The 23,419-nt window shown below is 38.1% G+C and overlaps 1 protein-coding gene across 1 annotated transcript; it reads right to left on the reverse strand.

Annotated features, from left to right (window-relative positions):
- Positions 1 to 1,686: 1,686 nt before the first annotated feature.
- hs3st1l2 (heparan sulfate (glucosamine) 3-O-sulfotransferase 1-like 2) lies at positions 1,687 to 21,196 on the reverse strand. The gene is made up of 3 exons (XM_079351164.1): positions 20,877 to 21,196; positions 3,873 to 4,319; positions 1,687 to 3,066 (listed from the first exon to the last, which is right to left on the reverse strand). The coding sequence occupies exons 2-3, from the start codon at positions 4,128 to 4,130 to the stop codon at positions 2,401 to 2,403; spliced, it is 924 nt and encodes a 307-aa protein (XP_079207290.1). The 5' UTR covers positions 4,131 to 4,319; positions 20,877 to 21,196; the 3' UTR covers positions 1,687 to 2,400.
- Positions 21,197 to 23,419: the final 2,223 nt, after the last annotated feature.

Consider the following 23,419-nt stretch of genomic DNA (forward strand, 5'->3'; position numbering starts at 1 on the left):
AAGGGATAAAGTAAATTCAAGAAATATCAACCATAGGATGGTCTCAAAGGATACATACTTTAAAATGAACACAAATTGAGGCGTATCCTTTCTCAAGGGAAAGCGGGAACAAATTATATATGCTGTCTTTATATCAAACTGCTGATTTACTGTGTTTATGGGTCTGCATAAGGCCATAAATAATGAGTTTTAATGAATGCTGTTTTTAAAAAAACAAGACTTTAGAGTTTAGTTGTTATAGCTTGATAAAAGCAGAGAACAGTGGTAGCTATTCCCTTAATTCTGTATTCTTCTGTGTCAGTTAAGTGTATAACTCTGCTATAAAAGATCCACTCACTTTAACAAAAAAAGAATATCTTATTTGAGGCTGTAATTGAATTGGCAGGTATTTTCTGAGTTGAACAAATACAAAATTTGCCCTGAAGTTGTAGTTAAATAAAAAGACAGGAGCTCTCTCTCTCAAGTCTGAGCTGTACCAAATGTTCTGATAATCCATCTAAAAGTCATTGTTGCATTACCCTCAAAACTACCAATGTCTATCATTATGTTGACACGAAAAGTTAGAGGATCATAAGTCATTATTTGATAGTAAAGTTTTGTCCATTTATCGTTTGCAAATAGGTTTTTTTTTTTTAGATTTATTAGATGCACTTGTTTTATAGGAAGGGTAGGTAATTTTCTCCAGATACACAATATTTTGGTTGAAATTGTCTTTAGGTCCTGACAGTAATTAATAATTCATGTGCTCTGAAAAAGAAACGAAAAATAAGGGGAGCATAGAGGGGAGGGGGTGGGTGAATACAGAGAACAGAGAGGATGCTACTTTCAAAATCATGCTGGTTTTACCTACCCCAACCTGCCTTTCAAAATAAGTCTGTCAATCCAAGTAAAACCATGTCCTGTACACTCTTTTTGAAAGACAGTCTCAAAACGATACACGATTTGCAGAAAACATGATTTAATCCCGTGGATTACTCCTATACCAGACTGTCACATCTGAAATATAGCTGGAGCTCTGAGGTGGTTATGAAACTGCAGCAAACTCAGAGACCCAAACACATACAGTCAAGGTTTCTCTGATCAAACGTGACAGCAGATGTGTTGTCCACATGAGTACAAGCCTCTGCGGGAACACATGAAAGACGCAACCGCCTTACATCTTCAAAGAGGGGGAATCATTTGTTTATTGTTACATCTCTATCTGTCTAACAATTTTCTCTGGAGGGTGGCAGCCAAAGGTCATTTATCATAAATTAAATGGTAAATGGAAATGTCAGACTTAGAGCTGAATCTTTAATACCACATTTTAAAGTTTGATGTTGGGACATTTTAGTTTGAACAAGTTCTTCACGATAAACTAAATCAAGGTGAAAATATCCATTCTTGCACTGAATAAAGTCTTCAAAGATATGCAGCCCCTCAAGTGTGATCAGTTACGTTTGGGTGGTGAAACTGAAGGTAAGCCCTCAACAGGAGTAACGACATGATGAAAGGAAACACAGGCCTCCTTTGATCGTGGATATATATATATGTATATATATATACACACACACACACACACACACACACACACACACAGTGTAGTAGTCATAGTCAGTGACAACGAATGTCTGTAAACTTGACGTTTCTGAACTCTCTAAACTTTCAGAGCTGGGTCTAATGCAGTCTGAAACCACAAAGAAGGCATAAGGATTGAACACATTTATTAATAGACGTATTAAAACACAAACTACCAATAGCATTACATTGTCCTCGGAAGTTAAAAGAAACAAAGACAAGATTTCAGTGTGTCTACTTATAAAAGAGCGTAAAAAAAATAAAGTATTATCTAGAAGTCAGCCAAAGACATAAAACGAGGAACAAATGCCTATACTAAAATATGTGTTGCTAAAACAAAAATGTTAAGAGTAATCATCACAAGAAGTCAGATTTTGTTGTTCTTTTTTGTAAGAGTTCATAGTGCAACAATTAAGTAATTCAACCATTTTGAAATCATTTTGTTCATCTCTGTGCCACTCCAAAGTGGGCACATCTTGAAACTACCCAAAATGAGCATTTAGTAGTGTTGTCAGTAAAAGTAAAGTTGTGTATGGCACAGGTGACAAAGCTTTGTCAAGAAAGTCTATCCAAGGAGGCATCATGGTAAAAGTTTGTGTCAGCCACATGATCAACACAAGCAGTCTGAGTTCTCCACATAGCCTCACAAACGTGCTGCTTTCATTGGCCACACTTAACCTGAGAAGGTATCAATAACAACAAATGTTTAAAACTTTAAATGAACTGAATTATTTCCACTCATCTATCTACAAAAAAACCAGAAAACTGTTGTCTTTCTCTTTTTGTTCCTGAATGTGCCATCGCCTCTCAGGAGGTGTCTTAACTTCATGTGTCACTATTTTATCAGCACCAAGAAAACGACCTCCCCACCATCTCAAAGAACAACTTGTTGGGCTTCCTGAAGTAGTGACAGAGTTTCTTAAACGCCTGGATGCTGAGCGGGGCATGCGGCCTGCCTTTCGACTCGTCCAGGCACTTGTCGTGTCCGGATGAAAGGAGGCAGTAGAATCCCTTGGTGGTGTTGTAGTAGAAGTTGTCAGGACTTATCCTGGGCGGCAGATCTAGAAACCTCTCAGCCTTCCTTAGCTCGGGAAAGGGATCCCGAATGAGGGCATCGCCGTCTACAACGTGGATCTGCTCCCTGGGGAAGACTTCTAGCCAGCGGGCCAGGTGCTGGTGGTACAGGCTCCTCTGCAGCGCCTTGTAGCTGGGGTCAATGTGGCCCTTAAGGAGTAGGAGATCTTCTAGCGGTTGATAGGGTTTGTGGCGGGTCAGACGGTTATGGAGTACTTGGGTGTAGTCGGACACCAGCCTCTCTGCAGGGTCACGGACGATAAGCAACAAGCGGACAGCAGGGTTCATGTTCCAGATCCTGGCAGGAACCTGAGGGGTCGCAAAGTACCCTGGGGTCTTCTCCACTGTCAGCTGACCAGGGAGTGTGAAGGGCATTTGGGCTCGGTACCATGTGAGACCTCGGCTGTAGTGCTCCTCCACGTTGAAGTAGTGCACCTGATGGGGGAACAGAGGTGATGATAATTAGAAAAAAGAAGGGATATACACATTTTTTAAAAGGCTTTAAATTTGGCTTGAAATACAGAAAAAGCCAATTATGAAATAAAGTTTAAAGTGTCAATTATCATCCATGCAAATCTAAGTTAAAAAAATCTACATGACTGCTGGAAATCTAATCAAAATAATTTACTTCAACTAGTCAAAGAATAGTAAGTCTTGAAGCGCTTGACTATCTATACCACAGTTTGCAGTTGTTATTGTAATTGTTCTTTAAACTAAGAATGCAACACTAAATAAATGCTCTGATGTCTTGGACCTTATTATTATAGAGCTACATCTCTCATGCTGATACTTACCACCTGCCTTCATAAAAAGATCATTATAGTAGCCTTTACTTCACTATCATAGTTAACTGGTCAGTACTGCCTTCTGCCCCCTACCACCTGGACAGGATTTTCCTCTCAGTGGAGCGTGTTTGCAACAGACCTGCCATTAATCATGCAAGTACACAGCAAAGCAATTAAAGGCCCGGCTTTCTTTGTTCTCATTTGTTCTATACCTGTCTGCATTGATAATTATTAAAAGACAAATTCAGCCTCTTTGGGACACAAGTTTAGGAAAACTTTTTTTTATACAAATATGAATTTTAAAAGAAGATGCAAGAGCTTAGAAACACTCTTAAATGAAGGTGAGCAGAAGTGTGATGTTACCTTAGATGGAGATACATCCTTAAAACTTTAGTTCAGATGTCAGTGATTGCAGTGTTACAGTACTATAAGGTAATGTTTACATTTATTTGTTACCTCAGCTTTTGCCACTTCCACATCTGGGTGCAGATTTAGCATCTCCAGCAACGCCCTGGTTCCTCCTTTCCTTACGCCGATGATAATAGCTCCAGGGAGTCGCTGCTGGGTGGCATTGTGAGAGGGGGAGGAAGATGAGGATGAAGAAGAGTGGGCAGGCAGGATGGAACCCCTGCTGCGTAATTCCCTCAAGCACACAGACAACTGAGTCTGCAGCAGCAGAAGCACGAGCAAGGCTAGTAACACTGTCCACAGCATGGTACAGACACAATCACACAAACACTCTCACTTACACACACACACACACACACACACACACACACACACACACAGACACACTGAGTGGAGTGGGGGTTAAGTGCACGCACTCATGAAGCTCCTGGTCTTATACAGAGTTGTGCTTGTTTCAGTCAGCAGGCTGCCTCAGGAGGGAGCTCTTCAGACAACCTGTAAACCAAGAAGATACAAAGATAACGGTTGGTGTCCACTTTTCTTTTCAGTATTTTCCTTTTGTTTGACAAACAGTAGAAAATAGACGTCAGCCAAATCATGAGTTAAATGAGCTCCTTATGTCATTTTTACAATTCAAAATCCAAAGATAAAGAGTTTGCCAAGTTGAATGAGAACACATTTTAAGTACGGTAGTAAGCAATCCTGCAAATACGTTTGTTAGTTCTTTCTTTTTTTCCCTTCCATATCAGTGACTCATTTTCACAGGTTGCTCAGTTTAAGTCTCCAATTTGAACAAAAATAACTGAAATGCAAATTTCAAAATTTAACAAAAGTGGATCTACGTCAACATTGATGTTTAAAAGTGAAAGCCCTTTTTTGTCTAACTTTTTTTCACATTTGTGAACTGTACAGAATAAGACCTCAGCCTGTTCTCTGTTGGAATTTTGTTTTATCCTTTAACCACATATATAGATGTTTGTTTTTCCCCCCATTGAGCTGAAATTAAAACTCAGCAATACCAACATGACCATAACCACAAAACAGAATACCCACAAAAAAATCTTAGCATGCAGCTATAGCTAAGCTAAACTCAGAAACTGGAAACTGGAAAAACGGCCTGGCAATTTCAAGTGAGATTTATTTCTCAAAAGTGTGAACCTCTATATAATCAAGTATTAGTCAATGCAAAAATGACACAGTAACAGGAAGGAATTGGAAGATTTTTACAAGCCACAAAAAGGAAGAGAAAATAGGTTCTTGTGAAATTGCTCAGACTATAATAAGAGCAGCTATGTACAAAACAACATTCATGGAAACACTGGGAATATCTGACAATAATAAAACCTGTCTGTAGGAGAAATTATTTACATGCTGTTGGATCCAAAAAAAAGATGGAATGTTTTTTGTAAGCAGGTTACCCTTAACAAACTGCCACATATATGTAACTGAACAGATGCTTCAGACTATTTTTTATTTTAATATAGCATGAGTCTGTTAAACCACATTACAACAATGTTGCATTTTCATCTAATAAAATAGATAATATTTTGCTTAAATTACATAGTTTCCCTGCTCATTGTAAATGTATGCCCTACCTCTTCTTAATGGACTGAGAATAGCATTGTGTTATTTCTATCTTTCAGAGTTGAAAGGTTTTTTTTGGTTCTATACTCCCTTTCAGCTCCACCGGAAAAAATCTTTTGTCTTGTTGATACATCCTTCTTTTGTACTTGAGTTTTCCTGTTGTTGTTGTTGTTGTTGTTATTATTGCTGAAGGGTCCCTGATGCAGCTCAGTTATTAATTAGTGTAACAATGTTCTGGTTCAGAGGAGGAGCGTTCTTTTACATTCTTCCTGTAGCAGAGTGTTAATTGCACCTTCAGGACCTGCTGTACCGTCCCCTCGCTTGGTGACATTGTCGTCATCGATGTTGCAACCTTTGCCATCCCTTGTTGCTTGAGGATGTTTAGATGTTCATTAGTTGTTGAGTGTTTACGTCTGGTCATGGGGGTGTTTTAGTTGTGGTGACAGAGTGTTTCACGTCGCAGTGAGGATAGTTATAAACAGAGGGCATGCAAAGACATTTAAAAGGGACTAAAATGAGATAGAACTTTAATAATTACAATTTATTTGAATACATTGAAGTGCCAGATTGCTCCAAAACTACAGTACAAAAATAACCGCAACAATGGAGCATTTCATATGAATGGATTTTACAATAAGTTTATAAGGGTTAAATGCAAAGAAACACAAGCTCACCCTGTGTTTTTCCTGAATTGTAATACAAAAGAATAGATTGGGACCAGTTGATAAAAAAATGCAACAGTCTGATAGTAATTCTAGTGAGGTAAAGTACAAACTTGTGCATTTCCATGACACAATTTATCACTGGAAATTATTTTGAAGGCTATGATATTCTTGGTAACATTTTTTTTAAAAGCCGTCAAGGCCATTGGCCTGTATTTGAAACTAAAAAGAGCTGCTGAAGGTTGTTTTATCCAATGTGATTTTTCTTTCCCCAAACTCAGCAATACTGTTAACACAAGCAGAAATAAAAGCAACCAAAATTCCATCGAGGACATTTGTATCTCAAAACACCCTGGACTGGCAAGTTACCAAAACGTAATGAACCAACCATGCTACCATTTCTGCAAAACTGCAGTTTGGCATACCAGTTCTCATGACACAGAACTTCCAGAGTATCAAAGGGCCGTGTTGTAACAAACAGAAAGTATTCACAGAGATTCACTTTTTTTATGTTACAGCCTTATTCAAAAAATTATACGTGAAAAAAAGTTTGTTTGAGATGTTTTCAAATTTATCAAAAATAAAAAATGTATAACATATTTACAGCCTTTCCCATGATGCTCAAAACAGAGCTCAGGTGCATCCTGTTTCCACTGATCATCCTTGGAATGTTTCTACAACTTGATTGGAGTCCATCTGTGATCAATTCAGTTGATTGTGCATGATTTGGAAAGGCACGCAAAAGGTCCCACAGTGGAATTGAAGTACTTTGAACACTTGATGCACTGTATTTCCTACTAAAACCGGATAGAAATTAAAATAAAATAAAGTAAAATAGAAGGCGCGACATGAGTCATCCGACATTTGAAATGTTTTACAGGAAGAGAAAATAGGTTTATTTTGATGTAAAAATAGAGGTCTTCTTCATTTATCCTGGTAGTTTGTGAAGTTGTGCCAGAAAACCTCATTCTGTTTCTTGGATGTAAAAATACTTGGATAATGCTTTTTTTGAAATATAATGGCAGATAACGCTGGATTAAAAATTGTGCTTTCTAATTCTAGGATTGGAAGCATTTGAGTATAATTCCTTCTATTTCAAGATGTTTGAAGTATAAAAAAGACAAATATCTCAGTGTTCCCTCAAGGCTTCCAAACCAAAGGAACCCCTAAACAGATGAACAGGCACAGTCAAAACAAATGTCTTGTAACTGTGTCAGATGAGTATTGTCCATCATTCTGGGACCAGTGTCAGAGCTTTTTCTTTTTAATTACTGTTGATGTCTAAAGGGACCGCCAAGAAATAACGAAAGAGGGTATCATTAACACAAGATGAAGAAAAGCTAATGCACTTGCATATACATTTGCTTTCTAAATATTTCATGACATTATCACAGTAATCCTGGCCTCACACAGTTATCACTGACTGTGTGGTCTGGAAACGCTCCGGGTGAAGAACTCTATGATGGGAAAACCCTTTAACCAATCAATGTGGTATACCAAATACAGAGCAAAATAGCATTCCTCATGCAGCTTGGTGGCTCCATTTTATGATCTGAAAATGGTTCAGTGTTTGGTTTGGCTTACAGCTGCCTACTTTAAATGATCATCAGTGTATTTTTTTCTATAAAGATAAAAGGTGCCTTGTTTGTCATTCATTGCAGGTTAAGTCTCCCTGATGCCTGCTTAATGACAAGCTTTGACATGTTCTAATAGCTCACATACCGAGGAATGGTTTAGTGTTCCAACAGATTTTGTGACACATCATCCTCTTGCACAATCTAAACACAGGAGTGAATGTAATATTAAACCAGCTCGTTTTCCCCTCAGAGAAATCCTATTTGATATAATTAGAGTTTTCCAGTTTTTTTTCTCATCCAAACTATTATCTTTCCCCCTTAGTTTGATAAGTCATGTGACAGCAACAAGCTAAATCATAGTTAATAATGTATGGGTGACAATATAATGTTGTTTTGACTAATGTACTCAGGACTAACATTTTTAAGAAGTTGATTATTTATTTTACTATGTAGGACTACTAAACAGAATTCTTTGAGCATTGAGGTGACAGTAGAGCAGCAACTTTCTCTAAATGTTGTGTCTTGTAGTCTGGTGGATTGAAGAATATATAAAAAGCTAACAGCCATTTGTTGTTATAAAGGAATCGTGAAAAAAATCAACTTTTGTACATTTTGTATTAAAATGTTCAGTTTTCATTAAAAAAAACTGATCTGAAACTCTTTACCATTATGAAGAGTTTTTAGGCTGTAACAGACTGTAATTAACGCTGACTTGTCTTAACAGGCTTTAAAAGCAAAACAGACTATCAGGTTAAAGATTGTTGCCAATACTCCAGGGAAGGTGCGAAGAGTTCCCACAGAACTGATTCTTGATGAGTAATACATGCCACTGTAAAAAGAAAGTAGGATGCTGTACGCATGAACGGGGTAAAATCAGGGTAAAATCAGTAAACAGGTTGGAGTTTCTACCTCAGTCAACAGGGGGTGCAAAGATCCACATAAATTGAAAGTTCCTCATGAGAGAAAGAATAAAGATTTAAAAAAAAACGTTTTTCATTTGTTTTATAAGTTTTTACAAGTCAGGTTTTATAAACAGCAACAAAAATGGCTCCTCCTTATCTAAACTCTATGATCCAGGTTTACACTCCCTTCCGCCAACTACGCTCTCACAATTTAACAGCATCCGATCCAGTCTTTACAACAGGGTCCCAAGACGCTAACTAGACTTTCTCCTCTGTTGCCTCCCTGTTGGTGGAATGAATTTCCAAACTCCACGCAATCTGCAGAGTCCCTTTGCACCTTTAAGAAAAAGCTAAAGACCCAGCTCTCTCATGAATACCTACGACCTTCATGATGATGATGTTTTTGATATTATTGATGAGGAGGATGATGGTAATAACGATGGTTTTGGTTGATAACAACGATTTTAAGATGGTTTCTATACTGATTAGAGCTCTCAAGAACAGCTGTCAATGTTGAGCTTTGCCTCTGCGCAATGCATGTTCGCACCTGTGTGTCCAATCGGGCTTGAAGCTGTTTGTTTGCATTTACTGACACTGTTTCTTCTTTTCTAGATCCTTGCTTGTGTACTTTGGATTAAAGTATTTGCTAACTGAATTGAAGAATTGTAGAATAAAAAACAAAACAACAGGGCTTCTAAAATATCCCAAATCTTTGTCTGTTTATAGCTGTATAAAAAATAGTATAACAAATCAAATTCTAACACGATACTTTTTCTTATGTTTTCACATGATTTTATATTAATCTGAACCTGATAACGATAAAGAAAAAAAACAGACACTGATGTGTGTGTGTGTGTGTGTGTGTGTGTGTGTGTGTGTGTAGGCAGACAGACAAAGGGAGCTCTTTTGGGAGGTTTTTGAGTGTGAGTGTGTAGGTGCGTTTGTTGCACAGAGAGACACATGCCTTGTGTTAAGTGACTGTGTGAGTCCCCTGTGACTCCTCTGTACGTTGGTATATTCCCTCTCTGTCAAGTCGCTTTTCTTCCAGCTCACTTCATGACCTTCCCCCGTCTCTTTCACCTCCCCCCAACCTTCCTCTGACCTTTCCTTGTCCTCTTTCACCCTCACCTATAGTTCTCAGTTTCCTCAGCCTAATTCTCCCTCTCTCTGTGAGTCATTTCAATCGTTCTCTGTTTTTGTGGCTCAACTAACAAAACCCCGCACCCTGCTAATGGGGATGCCCTGCAGCAGCCTCTCAGCTGCTCATAAATTAAACACAAGCTCACCTTTCTACCCAGAAATATTATTTGACAGATTTAACTTTTAATCTTGATGAATTGGAAATGAGACATGGCTCAGGTTTATAAAATAAGGAACATCTCTCTGCTTGTCAAAAGTGTCTTGTCCCGAAATCAACTTCTACAATTTTCTTCTTTTAGGTTTTTGAAATGTTTAAGTTTGAAATGTTAGAATTTTGTAATTTTTGTTTGCATCCAAAATAAGTTAGAGTGACACTAAGCACTCACTTTGAAGATACATTTCTCGTCATTACTCAATGACTTTCTTTGAAATATGAAAACACAACTGAAGTAAAAAAAAAACCCCATAAAATATGGATTTTTTTATTTTTTGTGTATTAGTTTTAAGTAATATTTTTAGTTTTCTCACAATGTTATGCTCTTTTATTGATTTTTGTTGTTCAAGATGTTGCTAATGGGTTAAAAGAAAAAATTGTTTAACACATTTTTTTGAGGTTCTTAGATACTTACTTAATTGGCCCTTTGGTTTTAAATGACATAGAGTCAAGACAAACTACTCAAGTTACCTTTTGGTCTTATGACACCTTGCAGTACCTCAGGATTTGTAATGTGTTTTTCACAGCAATTGATCCACTTAATATCTTGTGGGCCCTTTCTAACAGCACAGTAGGCTAAATACTCTAAGTTAGTTTGGTCAATGAGGCTCACATGATTTATTCAGAGTCCTTGTGACTCACATTAGTGAGGACAAAAAACAACATCTCCAAGACTGTCAATGAATCTTCAATATCTCCATACTGATATACACAAAACAGGAGTGTGGAGTGTTATTTTCCATCAAAACAAATGCTGTCAGATGCATATTTGGGAAACGTCAGTGTCTTATAAGTTTGCATGTGTTTCTAATCTCATCTGTGCAGCACATTTGCCTTTTGTGGGAGCAGGCAGCATGAGACTGCTCAAGATCTAGACCCTTCGAAATATGTTTTACTGAGCGATGGTATTTTAGGGGCGGGGGGAAGGATAATCCTGTTCAGAAAGACGAAGGGTTGCAGGGAGGGAGGAGACCTGCTGTGGGGCTGAGGTGCAGTTGATGTGTGTGTGTGTGTAGGCGGCAAGGAAGATTGTCACTGGTAGGGGGTCGCATAGTAAAATGGCTTAGATTGCCAAGCCTGTCATATCAGGGAGGCTGTGAGAGTAAGATAAAACTCAGTCGTCCTTCTTTTTCTTTCCTCTTCCATTCACCCCCCCCCCCCCTTTTTACTCGTCTACTCTCTGGTCTTCTTTCTGTGTCTTTATTTACCATTTGTGTTGCAGAACTCAACATTAGTTTGGGTCCAGAATATGATCTTAGCATCTCCCTCTCATCTTGCTCTGACTGTCTTAAATTGGGTAACAGGTTTTGGCAAGCACACCAATCCAATATCATACCATCATTACACCCTAAAAAGCAGCTCAATCTTGATGATCGTAAATGAAGTCATCAGAGACATTTCCCTTGCATTAACACTAAATGCAACAACGCTGTTCCTTTTTCCTATGATGTTCCCATCACCCACCTGTAGACGAGATAGCTGAGACACAGCAGGGGGTCTGTAATAAAATCATTAAAGATATGAATTAGCCGTGCATCAAGATGGGTCCGACTGCCGGTGTACATTTATTGTTAATCTGATATCACATAGAGGGAGTACAATAAAGATTTTTCAACAGCGGTTTAAAATGTTTGATGTTGTATGAACACAGAACAGGCCCTCAAGAGATTATACAAGTCCACGTTCTTCCTCATTCAATCATAATATGTAACAGAAACATCTTTTTCAGCCAAACTTGTGTGATAAAGCTAGTTCAGAGTTTACTGATAAGATAAAAGAAATGTGATGTGCGGAGAGTTAAAAACATATCTTCTGTCTCTATGAGGTCGAGCTTCACCTTTTCCAGGCTCATGTGAACAGTTCTAGGTACAGGGGCTAAGATGAGATATTCTCCATGACTCACATGAGTTTTTTCCTGAAAGAGATTAGGAGTTAAATTGAGTTTAATGAATATGAACTATCCAAGTAGATCCTGACTGGAGTGTCTTCTTCTCTCTTTGTGGATGGGCATTTATAACTGTAATCAAAGTGCCCGAGATAAATATCCTAACCATGGTTTTACTGTGTTAAAAATCAACCATATCTTTAGTAACAATTCATATTCAATGAATACCTTTTAGCTTTTTTTTGTTGCTTTTGTTGGAAATATTATTGAGGTGTCAATCAGGAGACTGAGCCCGAGAGGATAACAAGCAGCAAGTCATTGACAACACTTTCATCCATGTTACAAAATGTTTTAGGTGCTGTGGTGAGTTAACCTATTCTTCACTGGAATCCACGTGAACAAGCCTAAAAGAAAACATTATAAAGATGCAGCTTTTCTGAATGAAGATGTCTTAACTATCTCCGTGCATCAGTGCACTCAGGTTGAGCGACGTATCCTTGTTTGTCAAAAAAGTCTCTAACTGATTCTATTCCTGCTCAGTTTTTCACAGCTGTAATAACATCACGATCTAAGTCCTCTTCATTTTGCAGTGTTTTTATACTGTAGTTTATGTACTTCTTGTTGTTAGGTGTATTTCTCTATTGTCCTTTGTGAGGGGGAATTGCATTGTTTGTCTCGTCTCACTATTATGTGGAACTACAGATGGAAATTAGCAACTTGCTATCTGATGCAACCATCTTTTTATTTTTCTTTGTATAAACCATCAATGTCATCGCACACTGTCCACTGATAGGAATAAAATAAATTAAAAAAAATACTGCTCTCTACATATGCACAGATTTTTGTGGACTAAATAAACTCTTTAATGTCAAAAAATATGGAGGTAAATCAAATGCCCCTTCCAATAACCCTCCAACATGTCTGCCAGACAATAAGGGGTTGTTGGTGCCTGATGAAAACTCTCTCATCATCCTATCACCATTTAATTTGATCATTTCTTTATTTGAGGACTTTTCTGCCTCTCTCTGGTTTTGACCTTTGCTGTGATCTGTCCATCTTTTCCCCATCAGCCCCCTGCTGCTTTTTAAATTACTCCCTGAGAAGAAAAAAAAACCCTCTCTGTTCAGTGGCCCACACCCACTGTGCTTTCTCTTCCTCATCATCTTATTCAGTCACACATGCATAATGAACACCTCCCCACACACACACTTAAACCCCTCCCCCTTCTCTCTTCCCCCTCCTCATAGCATCTTTAGACGTGCACGCTTCAAGATCTGGGTCAACCCTATCATACTCAAAAATGCGCCTGCAACATCGTCTCTGCGGTATCTGTATAATGTGTGTATGAATCCAGCTATTGTGTGTGTGTTAGTGCGCGCATGTGCTTGAATGTGCAAGGGGAAGTGGGGAGTTAACTGTTGTTTTTTTTTATCACAAAGTACCCAGAGAGTCTGATTAAGAAATCCAGTTTTATCAAAGGAATGTGTAGCTGTGTGTGTGTGTGTGTGTGTGTGTGTGTGTGTGTTTTCATGCACAAAAAATAAGCTGTTTCTTTATTCATGTGTATGAATATTAACATCCTGTGTGTGGGTGAGATGAACAGAAAAGTAAAGCAAGCTGGGAGTGTTTGTAAATTTTGCTCGTATTAAACAGTGCTGGACAGAGTGTTTGGACTTACGGTCAACAATTATTTCTGCACGTCTGGATTTTTCCGCTCTCTGGACGGTGGATTAATGTATATCAAAGAGTGCAGCTTAAGTTTTTCTGTTCGACAATGAACATGGGGCACCTAAACTCTGTTTAAACCTGACAATGCTTTTGAATTTCCCTCTGGGGACAAATAAAGTTTTTTTGAATTTGAAAATTTGAATATAATATGAATAATTACATAGAACTTTGACCTCAAACTCAATCCAAAGTGTTCAGGATGACCTTTGACTTTTGGCTATATGAAGTGTCTTTATCGATGAAAAATGTATTGTTTATCTTTACCTGTAGCTTTCCGTTCAAAAAGACAAAATATCTAATTAGCATGCTGGCAGGCAACATCTCTTTATACCTAAACCTTCCTAAGAATAACACATAGCAAATTGGTCAAATGAGCACACCCATTTGTGTACATCACAATTGGCTGTAAGTACTGTGTGAATTTTTTTTTGTATTTTTATCCCTGTCTCCTAGGACACTTTCTCTGTGTGATCCTTTAAGGCAAATGAATAAGATAGATAAGATAACTTTATAACTTTATTGATCCCGAATGGGGAAATGAGAAATATTGCACCAGCTTTTATTACCAAACATATTGTAATAAGTATAGAGAGAGGAGAGGTGAAAAAATGGATCAAAGATTCCAGCTAAATATTTGAACTTAAACAGGTTCAGACAAACAATAACATATCAGAGCTCATCTATACAACAGTTAGTTCTGATTAAATCGACTTCTTTTACACGCACTTTATAAAAAAATCATTTTAAGTGCTCCAACTTTACCGACTAACTACTCATGCTGAGCTTAATTCACACCAGTCTCAACCTTGCTGCCAACATCCAAACACACTCACACACAGACATGACATATGTGCTCACTCTCACAGTGACAGTGACCCCGACAGCTTGGTTTGACAGTGAGAGGAGACTGACCTGACAGAGCGGATTTAACCCAACTGCCAATGTGTGTGTGTGTGTGTGTGTGTGTGTGTGTGTGTGTGTGTGTGTGTGTGTTTATATGTGTGGTATTTAGGGGGGACGTTGAATTTGAGGATTTGGGTGCTTGACATATTGGCAAGGTCCGAAGCTCGGGGCAACACACATCATCGATTTATTTTTTGGGGTTAATTCTGTTTGCTGTGAATTGTGTGTCACGTGTGTACAAATGTGTGTCTGGAACAAGAGTTAGCTGACAGATGGGGGTGGGCAAGTTGTGTCTGGTCAATATCATCACGGGCCATTGAGCCCATATATAATCTGGGTCTTTTTCATTGTTACACACTGTACATGAAAAAAGAAAACAAAAGAGAGACATCGAAGGCAGGAGTCAAAACAGATGGTGTTTACTAAAAAAAGGAGGATTTAAAGAATGCAGGGAAATGAGGTGAGATGTACCAGCATCACCAGGTGTGTTTGGGCTCCTGCTGCTAAGTTACTATGGCAACGATTGTTTGGATCTCTCACCTGGGCAGAAAGCTCCTGGGATTCATTATTATTAAAGCAATGATGTTCGAAATGAAGGATGGAAAAAAAGATAAGCTAAAAGTGATGTCAAAAAGGAGCCTGGTGTGGTTACAGATGATCCCACAGTTGGTGTGTTGTTACAGCCAAACGGTGCCCTACAGCGACAGCAATAAAGCAAGCCGGCTGCTGGTGTTTTTTTTTTTTTTTTGGCCAAAATGGGCGATTAGTCTGCTTGGTGTCTCAACACAGACTTACCCAGGGTCAGATCTCCTGGCTTTCAGCAATGTTTGGGCTTTGAAAGCTTCACTAGACACAACCATTTTCATGAAAAACTCATGTCTAGTTTTTTTCAAATCTAAAACTTTGGCTGTGTAATTTAATGGAGACAAGCTGAAAAATTAGATCAGGTTTCACAATTCAACATTGTTATTGAATTCAAAGCTTCAAAGCCCAAAGTGATTAGACAAAAATGAGTGAAATAAATCATCAGTGTCAAATGACTAATTTCCAGCTCTTTCTCAGCTGCATGTCAGTGTTTTCCAGTCAAATGATCAATGAAGGCTGAAATAAACCTTTGGAATTTGTACAAGAACTGTGCAGTGTGAAGTTTTTCCTGGGGGATAATTGAACCTGCATTCACCCACTGTTCCATGTTATGTCTAAATGAATTCAAATGATTCAAATGAGTATATAAGTTAAGCTACAATATACAAGGTATTTTAACTAATTTAGTTAAAAGCAAATGTTCAGTCTTTTTGGCAGTTTTGAGTTTTGATACTTATTCAGCAACTTTGTATTGGATTCAGACCATTTGAAGTTTTGTCTCAGTGCAAAAAGGATAACAGGATCTGTTTAAACAGTACATATATATATATATATATATATATATATATATATATATACACACACACACTCACACACACACACACACACACACACACACACACACACACATACATACATATATGGTTTATGTATTTTTTTCTTGCATCTTTGAGCTCTATGAGCTAGAGGATTTAGCAGTGAGATGACATGCTGCATTGTCAAACTCAAAGGCTTTAGACTCTGTGATTCGACTTGTAAGTCGAAAGAGGAACCCCATTTGTGGCCGTCCTACAGTCACCACAAATTGGGTGGAAATTCTGACTTACAGGAACTTAGGTGCAAATGAGTGCACATCACATGCATTTTATACACACAAACAAAAAGGACACACATGCACACACCAACACATTGTGATAGCCCTACAAATGACACTCTAATCACTGCATCTGCTCTGTGGCTGAGCTCCACTGGTGGTTCATCCTTTCTCTCTTTCTTTCCCCCTTTTTTCTCTCTATGAGCACAATATCCCACTGACTCTCCAAACTGGCTCTGCAAGCGCACACACACACACACACACACACACACACACACTCGCACACATATTGAAGCGCAACCTATTCACCTTTTCACAGATAAAAAACTCCAACATGCACACGCTAACTGTCCTTTTTTAAAACTTTAACAGACATGAACAAACACACTTGAAATCACAGCCTCGCATTATGCCCACACACAATCTACACACACAGAATTGGGGACACAAAACTAGCCTTGAATTTACTCTCTCCAAAACCACAGGATATTTAAACATGGTGTGTTCCACCCTTTCACACCACAACACAGATTACATGTTAGGGTATTAATGAACACCATTACTAACCTCACACACTCATAATGCCACCTGTGGTCACCATCGAAGTCACCACACATTTCTAAATTAGAGACCCTCTGCTTTTTATGTCCGCATATTGTCATTTGCAGGTGTCTCTGAGATACTTTAAATCCCACATTGTAGTGCTCTAAAACAAAAAACAAAAAAATGCTAATTCAACATCCTATTTCGCCAAATTTTTGTGTTTGTGTGTGTGTGTGTGTGTGCGTCTGCGTGTGTGTGTGTGTGTGTGGTTGAGCATGTTTCAGAGAACGTATGCACTCTGCTCATAAATAACGCCCATGCATTATTCAAGGCTGCTCCTCCAGCTAATGCCACTTAATGTGCCCAAACAGCCATAATGTACTCTGCTACCAAGGTGGCAGAGACCACCTAACACAAGCACCTAACGCAGACACAAACTCTCACATATCAAACCTGACACAATGTTTTTGTCAATGTGGCTTTCAGGCTTTTATTTTGCTCCAAAATTGTCACATGTTCCTAATTATAATAAAAATATGTGTACTTCTTCTTTCCCTCACCCTATTAACATTAAACCACGTCCCTAATTCGGGACTCTACTGCGTTCCTCCATTACACCTTACCATATGTCTCTTTACTCACTCTTTTTCTTTTTTTCTTTGATTTTTAACAGAAAATGTATCTAAGCTGACTTTTACAGAACCTGCACTTTATTTTCTCCTTTGCATTGCCCCGGGGTGACAGCTTTCTGCAGAATCAAGGGTTTTGTCGTGACAGGGATTTTTTTTAGTTGTCAGGCTTTCTAAATAACCTACGTCAGTGATTCTCAAAGTGGGGTGCCAGGACCCCCAGAGGTCCACAAACAATAGTCTGGGTGTCCGTGGAATAATTTACAAAAAAACAGTGTGTGATTGAAAAACGCCTATCTTCAAACTGGAACCTCTAGCACCAATAAAATCTGCTATTTTGTCCAATATTCCTGCCCACTTTAGTTTTGAACCAATAGATTAACTCTGAATCCATTTGGTGATAAATAGGAAACAGTTTGAAGGTCAACAGGAATCTCTATAGAATCATTCAATGAATTTTATGGTTCAGTGTTTGTTGATGGTGTTTTTGCTTGTCTGCATTTAATCAATAGTGTTTTAAGTTCTAATCGTTATATACTGTAATGTATTCATTTGTCCACTGTCTCTGCTTTTAATTGCTTTGGTGGTTTGGGATCCTCCTTTGCTCCGGTCTTAGTGGAGCACTTAAACTCTTCTCAACTGTCCTATAGCTCAAGCTAATGCTTCAGACATGTAAAAAGGGGTGCTGCATTGGATGAGACATTGTTTGAGTTCACTCTGGAGACTCAGGTAGCTAGCTATCTATCTATCTAGCTATCGATCTGTCTGTCTGTCTGTCTGTCTGTCTGTCTGTCTGTCTGTCTGTCTGTCTGTCTGTCTGTCTGTCTGTCTGTCTGTCTGTCTTGCAGACATTTAATCTGAAACTTTATAGTAAATGATTTAACCAAACTGTGAACATTAACATTAGAGCGAAATCAAAGCTGCACCTTTTAACATGACTATCCCCCAAGACAAATGAGGGATAGTCACTCACTAATGGTGAAGTGAGTGTGAAGCAGGAACAACCTCTCCTCTCTCGACTCTTGAGAATCTGAGTTGCTCCAACATGCTGTAAGAAAACGAAACAAGAGGAGCAGATCCAGGTCAAAAAGGCTGGAAGGGGACAGACGTGCTGTGTTTTGTGTTTTTGACCTTCAGCGTGTTTATAAAAAGCCGATGTGAACACAGGAGGAGTAGAGAGAGACGAGACAGAGAGAGAGAAAAAGGATGAATGGAACCATTGTTTCCTGTGTGTGTGTGTGTGTGTGTGTGTGTGTGTGTGTGTGTGTGTGTGTGTGTGTGTGTGTGTGTGTGTGCGCGGAATGAAGGGGGTGTGTTTTGTATGTTTCAAAACAAACAGTGAGCAATCAGTGTCATGTGAGTTGTTAATGTTACACTGAGAAGTGACTCTTCTTGTTAAAGAGATAAAATTGTAATCATTCATTTATCTTCCCAGTAAATGAAACGTGTTGACATTAGTTAAACCATTAAAGTTTACTTATTTATGAAGTTTATTATTAGATATTTCACACACAAAAAAATCTTTCAGAAAAAACACGAGGTTCACTGGCAGTCATGTGTTCTCAGCTTTTTTAGAACAAACAACTCAATATTTCTTTAGTTTAGTGATTGAACTGAAAGAAACCCAGCTCCAAGTGACTCCAAGTCACACCTCCAAAAATCAAACAGACGGACATTCACCATAGAACAATAAACTCTCAAGATAGAGATGAGTTACTGACATGATTCCGTTTCTGTTTGGTCATTTTGATGTGATTGGATAACGGACATTTTCAGTTAATTAGCAGATTTATATTATCACAAAAATGTGACTTATAGTGGTTATAATTTGACAAATAAAGTTCTTAAATCTACCCTACAAAGCTTAAATTCCTGAAACCTGCACACAAAAAAAATGTTGGCCTTAGAATTGCCCCCCGGGGGACAAATAACGTTTTGTGAATTGAATTGAATGTGGCAGTAGAAAAAAGCACAATATAATAATACAACTGCTTTTTAAAGTCCCCATGAAACAGATCTTAGAGGGTATGAAACTGTCATCTCACTACAAAAGCATGGTACCAATCATCAATGATCGAAGGCAGGAAATGAAGTTAGGATAAATATGATTGGATCGTTAGCATCGACAATGCTTTTAATAGGATGAATTATTAGTGAATGCTTCTGACTGCAGGATGAGTCATCAGATATTTTAAACATTTTACAGAATACATTTTGCTAAACATAGTTATGTTGATGTGAAAAAAGATTCAGATAATGTTTTATTGAAATATATTTGGCAAATAATGGAAGATAAATGGATGTTCATGAGAATTTTAATCCGAGGTCATATGTTTGCCTTATAACCAGTTTAACAAAACACTTCTAACGCTATCAATCTTGTTCATAGCCTAAAGATTTGATCCATTTGGTCCATTTAATCATTTGACAGTCCTAGTTAGAAAAGAAAAAGATTGTGGATGGTGGTAAAATAATCACTATGGTTAGATGGATTCACATGGTTCTGTGGAAATCAAAAACTGCATGGCTATATTTAAGCAGAAGCATAACCAGTAAAAAAAGTACTTACTTCGGTTCAAAATTATTTAAATATACATTAAAATACAGAGGTTACACTGAAGTCTGAACGATCTATTACATCTGAAAGCACTGGCTTTACAAAAGGACTTTAATATCCAACATTAAGATTCATTATTGCAATCTTTCTGTTCACATCATTTTGATGGTCAGTTTAATACAGTGCATACCAACTCTGAAATGAACTATCAAACAGACAGGGTCCTTTCACTCATTTTTAGATAACACTGAAAGAACCGATTGGATCTGTAAATAGACTGGGAATCCCTTATCATCATCAAGATGATAATTGTTGAGGTTAATGAAGGATCATGATAAGCAAACATTGATTGGAAATAACCTCCAAGAGAAACAAAGCTGACCTTTTGTTGACAAGACACCCTGACCTGCTCTCTCTCTGATGTTTCAGTAACTTCATTAAACTTACTGCTTGAATACTAACACAAAAGAGTCAGATTACAGCATCTTCTAGAGGGCTTCTACATTTCAATTAAAACAAATGTTTGGGCCAATTCAGCTGAAAGAGCGATGCTGACAGCCATACTCACAAGACCAGAACAAACCAGAAATAAAATCTAAATGATCTTTGAGACAATTCACCCTGTGAAGAATATACCAAAATCAATACAAACTTTAAAGAATATCTACTTTTCTGTGCAAGCCAGATGATGCTGAGGAGCTTTTAATGAAATATCAAACATCAACCTTAAATTTTCACTGATGACTCTCACTTTCAGTAAGTTTGAGACCACACTAAAAAATTAGTTTTTCAGTGTGGACGTGTTTTTTACCTTTTCCAAATGAGTTCATCATATGTGGATGTTTAAAACTTAAAGCACATAAAACTACCTATACACCTTTACACATGTACGTTTGTTATGGGTAAAATATAAAATAAAAGCCTCCAGGAACATGTGAGGGTAGATGATGTTAACTCTGCACAATGACACTATTCACTGTGCAGTATTACTGTTATAACATGAAACAATGACCACCAAGAAGTGAATGAAAAACACAAAAAGGATCTTACCTGAATGATGTTTTCCCCAAGTGTCTCTTAGAATCTTCAGCTTTCTTCTTCTTCTTTTCTCTTTCCCTTTTACATGTACTTCTTCTTTTTCTGTTATCGTCTCCTCGCTGGTCTCTGTCCTCCTCCCTCCTCTCTCTTCAGCTTTTCTTTAGCTCCCCAGTGTCGCTGAAGAGGTGTGTGTCTAGTGTCTGAGCGTGTGTGGTGTAGTGCAGGGTGTGTGTCTGCATGTGTGTAAGTGTAAGCTGGTAAGAGGGCGACTCTGCTTTGTGCTGCCGACCTCAGTGAGCGTGTTATTGCAACTGACTGAGTGACTGGGAGGGAGTGTATGTGTGTGAGTGTGTGTGTGGGTGTGTGTGTGTGTGTGAGAGAGAGAGAGAGAGAGAGAGAGAGAGAGAGAGAGAGAGAGAGAGAGAGAGAGAGAGAGAGGTTAGTTCACACAAAAACACATCCTCACCTCAGGGAAACATCCTACTCCTTCTCCTCCTTCCTCCCCTTTTTCTCCTGTCTTTCTTTTTCCTCTCTCACGACTGATCACCTTTAAAGGAGAAAAACCTTTACTTTCCTTCCTCACTCTACTTCTTCTTTGCATTGTACCAATCCTCCTGCTTTATTTCTCGTTTTTAACCATCTCCTTTGTTGTCCTCCCTCTTTGTGTTGCTGTTCCCCTGAATCATCAATAAGTTACAGAGAACTAGCATCAACCGCACTACGACAACAACACCACAAAAATATCTTCTGACTTTTGCCATTATCAGTAAAAGCATGCCAGATTTCACCTTCACATATTCAGTTGTTCTTGCTTTTCAATCCACACAAAAGACATTTAATTACTTTTGAGATCATGTCAGGGACAAATCACTTTATTAGTGGTTGTTGAGTTTCACTTAACAGCACCGTGCTAATGTTATTGCTGAATTGATGATGTTGAGTTTGAGAGAACTCTGGCAGAACAAGTGTTATTTATTTAGCAAGTGATTTTCTAGATACAGTATGAAATGTCTGATAATATAGTTTTGTTAATCTTTATGTATTAAATCAACTTTATGTAAGAAGGGCTCTCCAAAAGCAAAATACTATTTGATGCTTCACCAAGGCAGCTAAATGAAAACCATCAGGCTTGAAATTAACTCAAGATGGTGTAAGGGAAAGTAAGTAAATTTAAAACATCTTAAAAAGTATTTTGATGTAAGTATTTTGCTTCATTAATAAAAATTTAAAAAAGTCATTCGGAAAATATCTACGAATGGAGTAAAATATATCAGCCTCATAAAAAATAAAAATCAGCATGCAGTTTTTTCTTTTTAGTAGTTTTATTTTTTAGGCTTTTTAGGCCATTATTGAGAAAACAGGGCAGTAGATAAAGTCTGAAGCAGGGATGAGAGAATAGGGGAAGAAATATGGTTAATTAGGGTGGGAGTTGAACCTTGTGCCGCTGCTTTGAAGGCTGTAGCCTCTATACTACATGGGATGCACAATAAAACCACTGAGTCAAGAAACGACTATAATGATGTAATTTCCTTCAAAAATGTATCAAACAAAAGGCCAAAAACAATAAATCAGAACAGCTACCTGAACATAAATAAAAGGGATGCTGATACCAAAGCTTACTGTAGCGCCTGAATGAACAATGACAGTTAATAGACAAAGACAGCAATCAGTTTAACCTTGAGCAGACCCCTACTCAGTTTGGTTTAAGCCTATCACAGCGATTACAGAATTTAGCCTTAGCCTATCCACTAATCTGCTCCAGATCCACATTAAACAGCTCCTCAGAGGGGGGGGGGGGTATTGATATACTGAGCAGTCTCCTGAAAGTATATGGAAATGTTACTTTTGACTCTGTCTTTCAGCCCATTATGTTTGAAATAACATAATACAGACCTTTAGCTTTTATTACACTCTGCATCCACAACCTGGGACTGCAACCCGTTTTCTTCATCACACCCCTGAGGGAAAGAGGGACTACCAGTCTTACTGTTCATCAAATATGGATGTAAACAAGATCCAACACCCTGAAGCAGAAAATGAGTGTTTTAACCTCATATTCAACTGTGTCTCCTCAAGATTAATTCTATACAGCTAAAGTCACATCTGCTTGTACCAACCAGCTCTTGTTAGGTTTTAGTTAGGCAATGAACATAAAGAAGAACTCCGATAGGAAATGTTTTTTTGCAGAAGGTGTATAGGCAAGTTGTTTATGAATAATGGGAACAGCACCACAATGTTTTCTCTAGAAAATGAAGGACAGTGGTCTATGTTATATGTTGAAAGAGTAAATTGCAGACATTGCAGATAGAATGTTGACTTCCAATGTTTAACCAATACACAATCTTTCATTTATCTTATTGGTTTTGGTTATCCTGAATGACGTGTGACATCTGCTCTGAAGTCCTTACACTGAACACTAGACCATCAACCATGGACTCCTCTCCATGAGGGGGGGGGGGGGGGGGGTTATTGAAGAATGTTGTTCCCACTGACCACATTATCTAGTGCGCACAATGCATTACACTAAACTGACCACGGATTGTAACACATTTGTG

Source organism: Symphodus melops, assembly GCF_947650265.1.
Source record: "Symphodus melops genome assembly, chromosome: 1".
NCBI classification, from domain to species: domain Eukaryota; kingdom Metazoa; phylum Chordata; class Actinopteri; order Labriformes; family Labridae; genus Symphodus; species Symphodus melops.

Coding starts and splice junctions, on each gene's coding strand:
- hs3st1l2 (XM_079351164.1), bottom strand. CDS start 4,130: ATGCTGTGGACAGTGTTACTAGCCTTGCTCGTGCTTCTGCTGCTGCAG. Junction 3,067..3,872: donor TGGAAGTGGCAAAAGCTGAG/GTAACAAATAAA, acceptor TTCCCCCATCAG/GTGCACTACTTCAACGTGGA.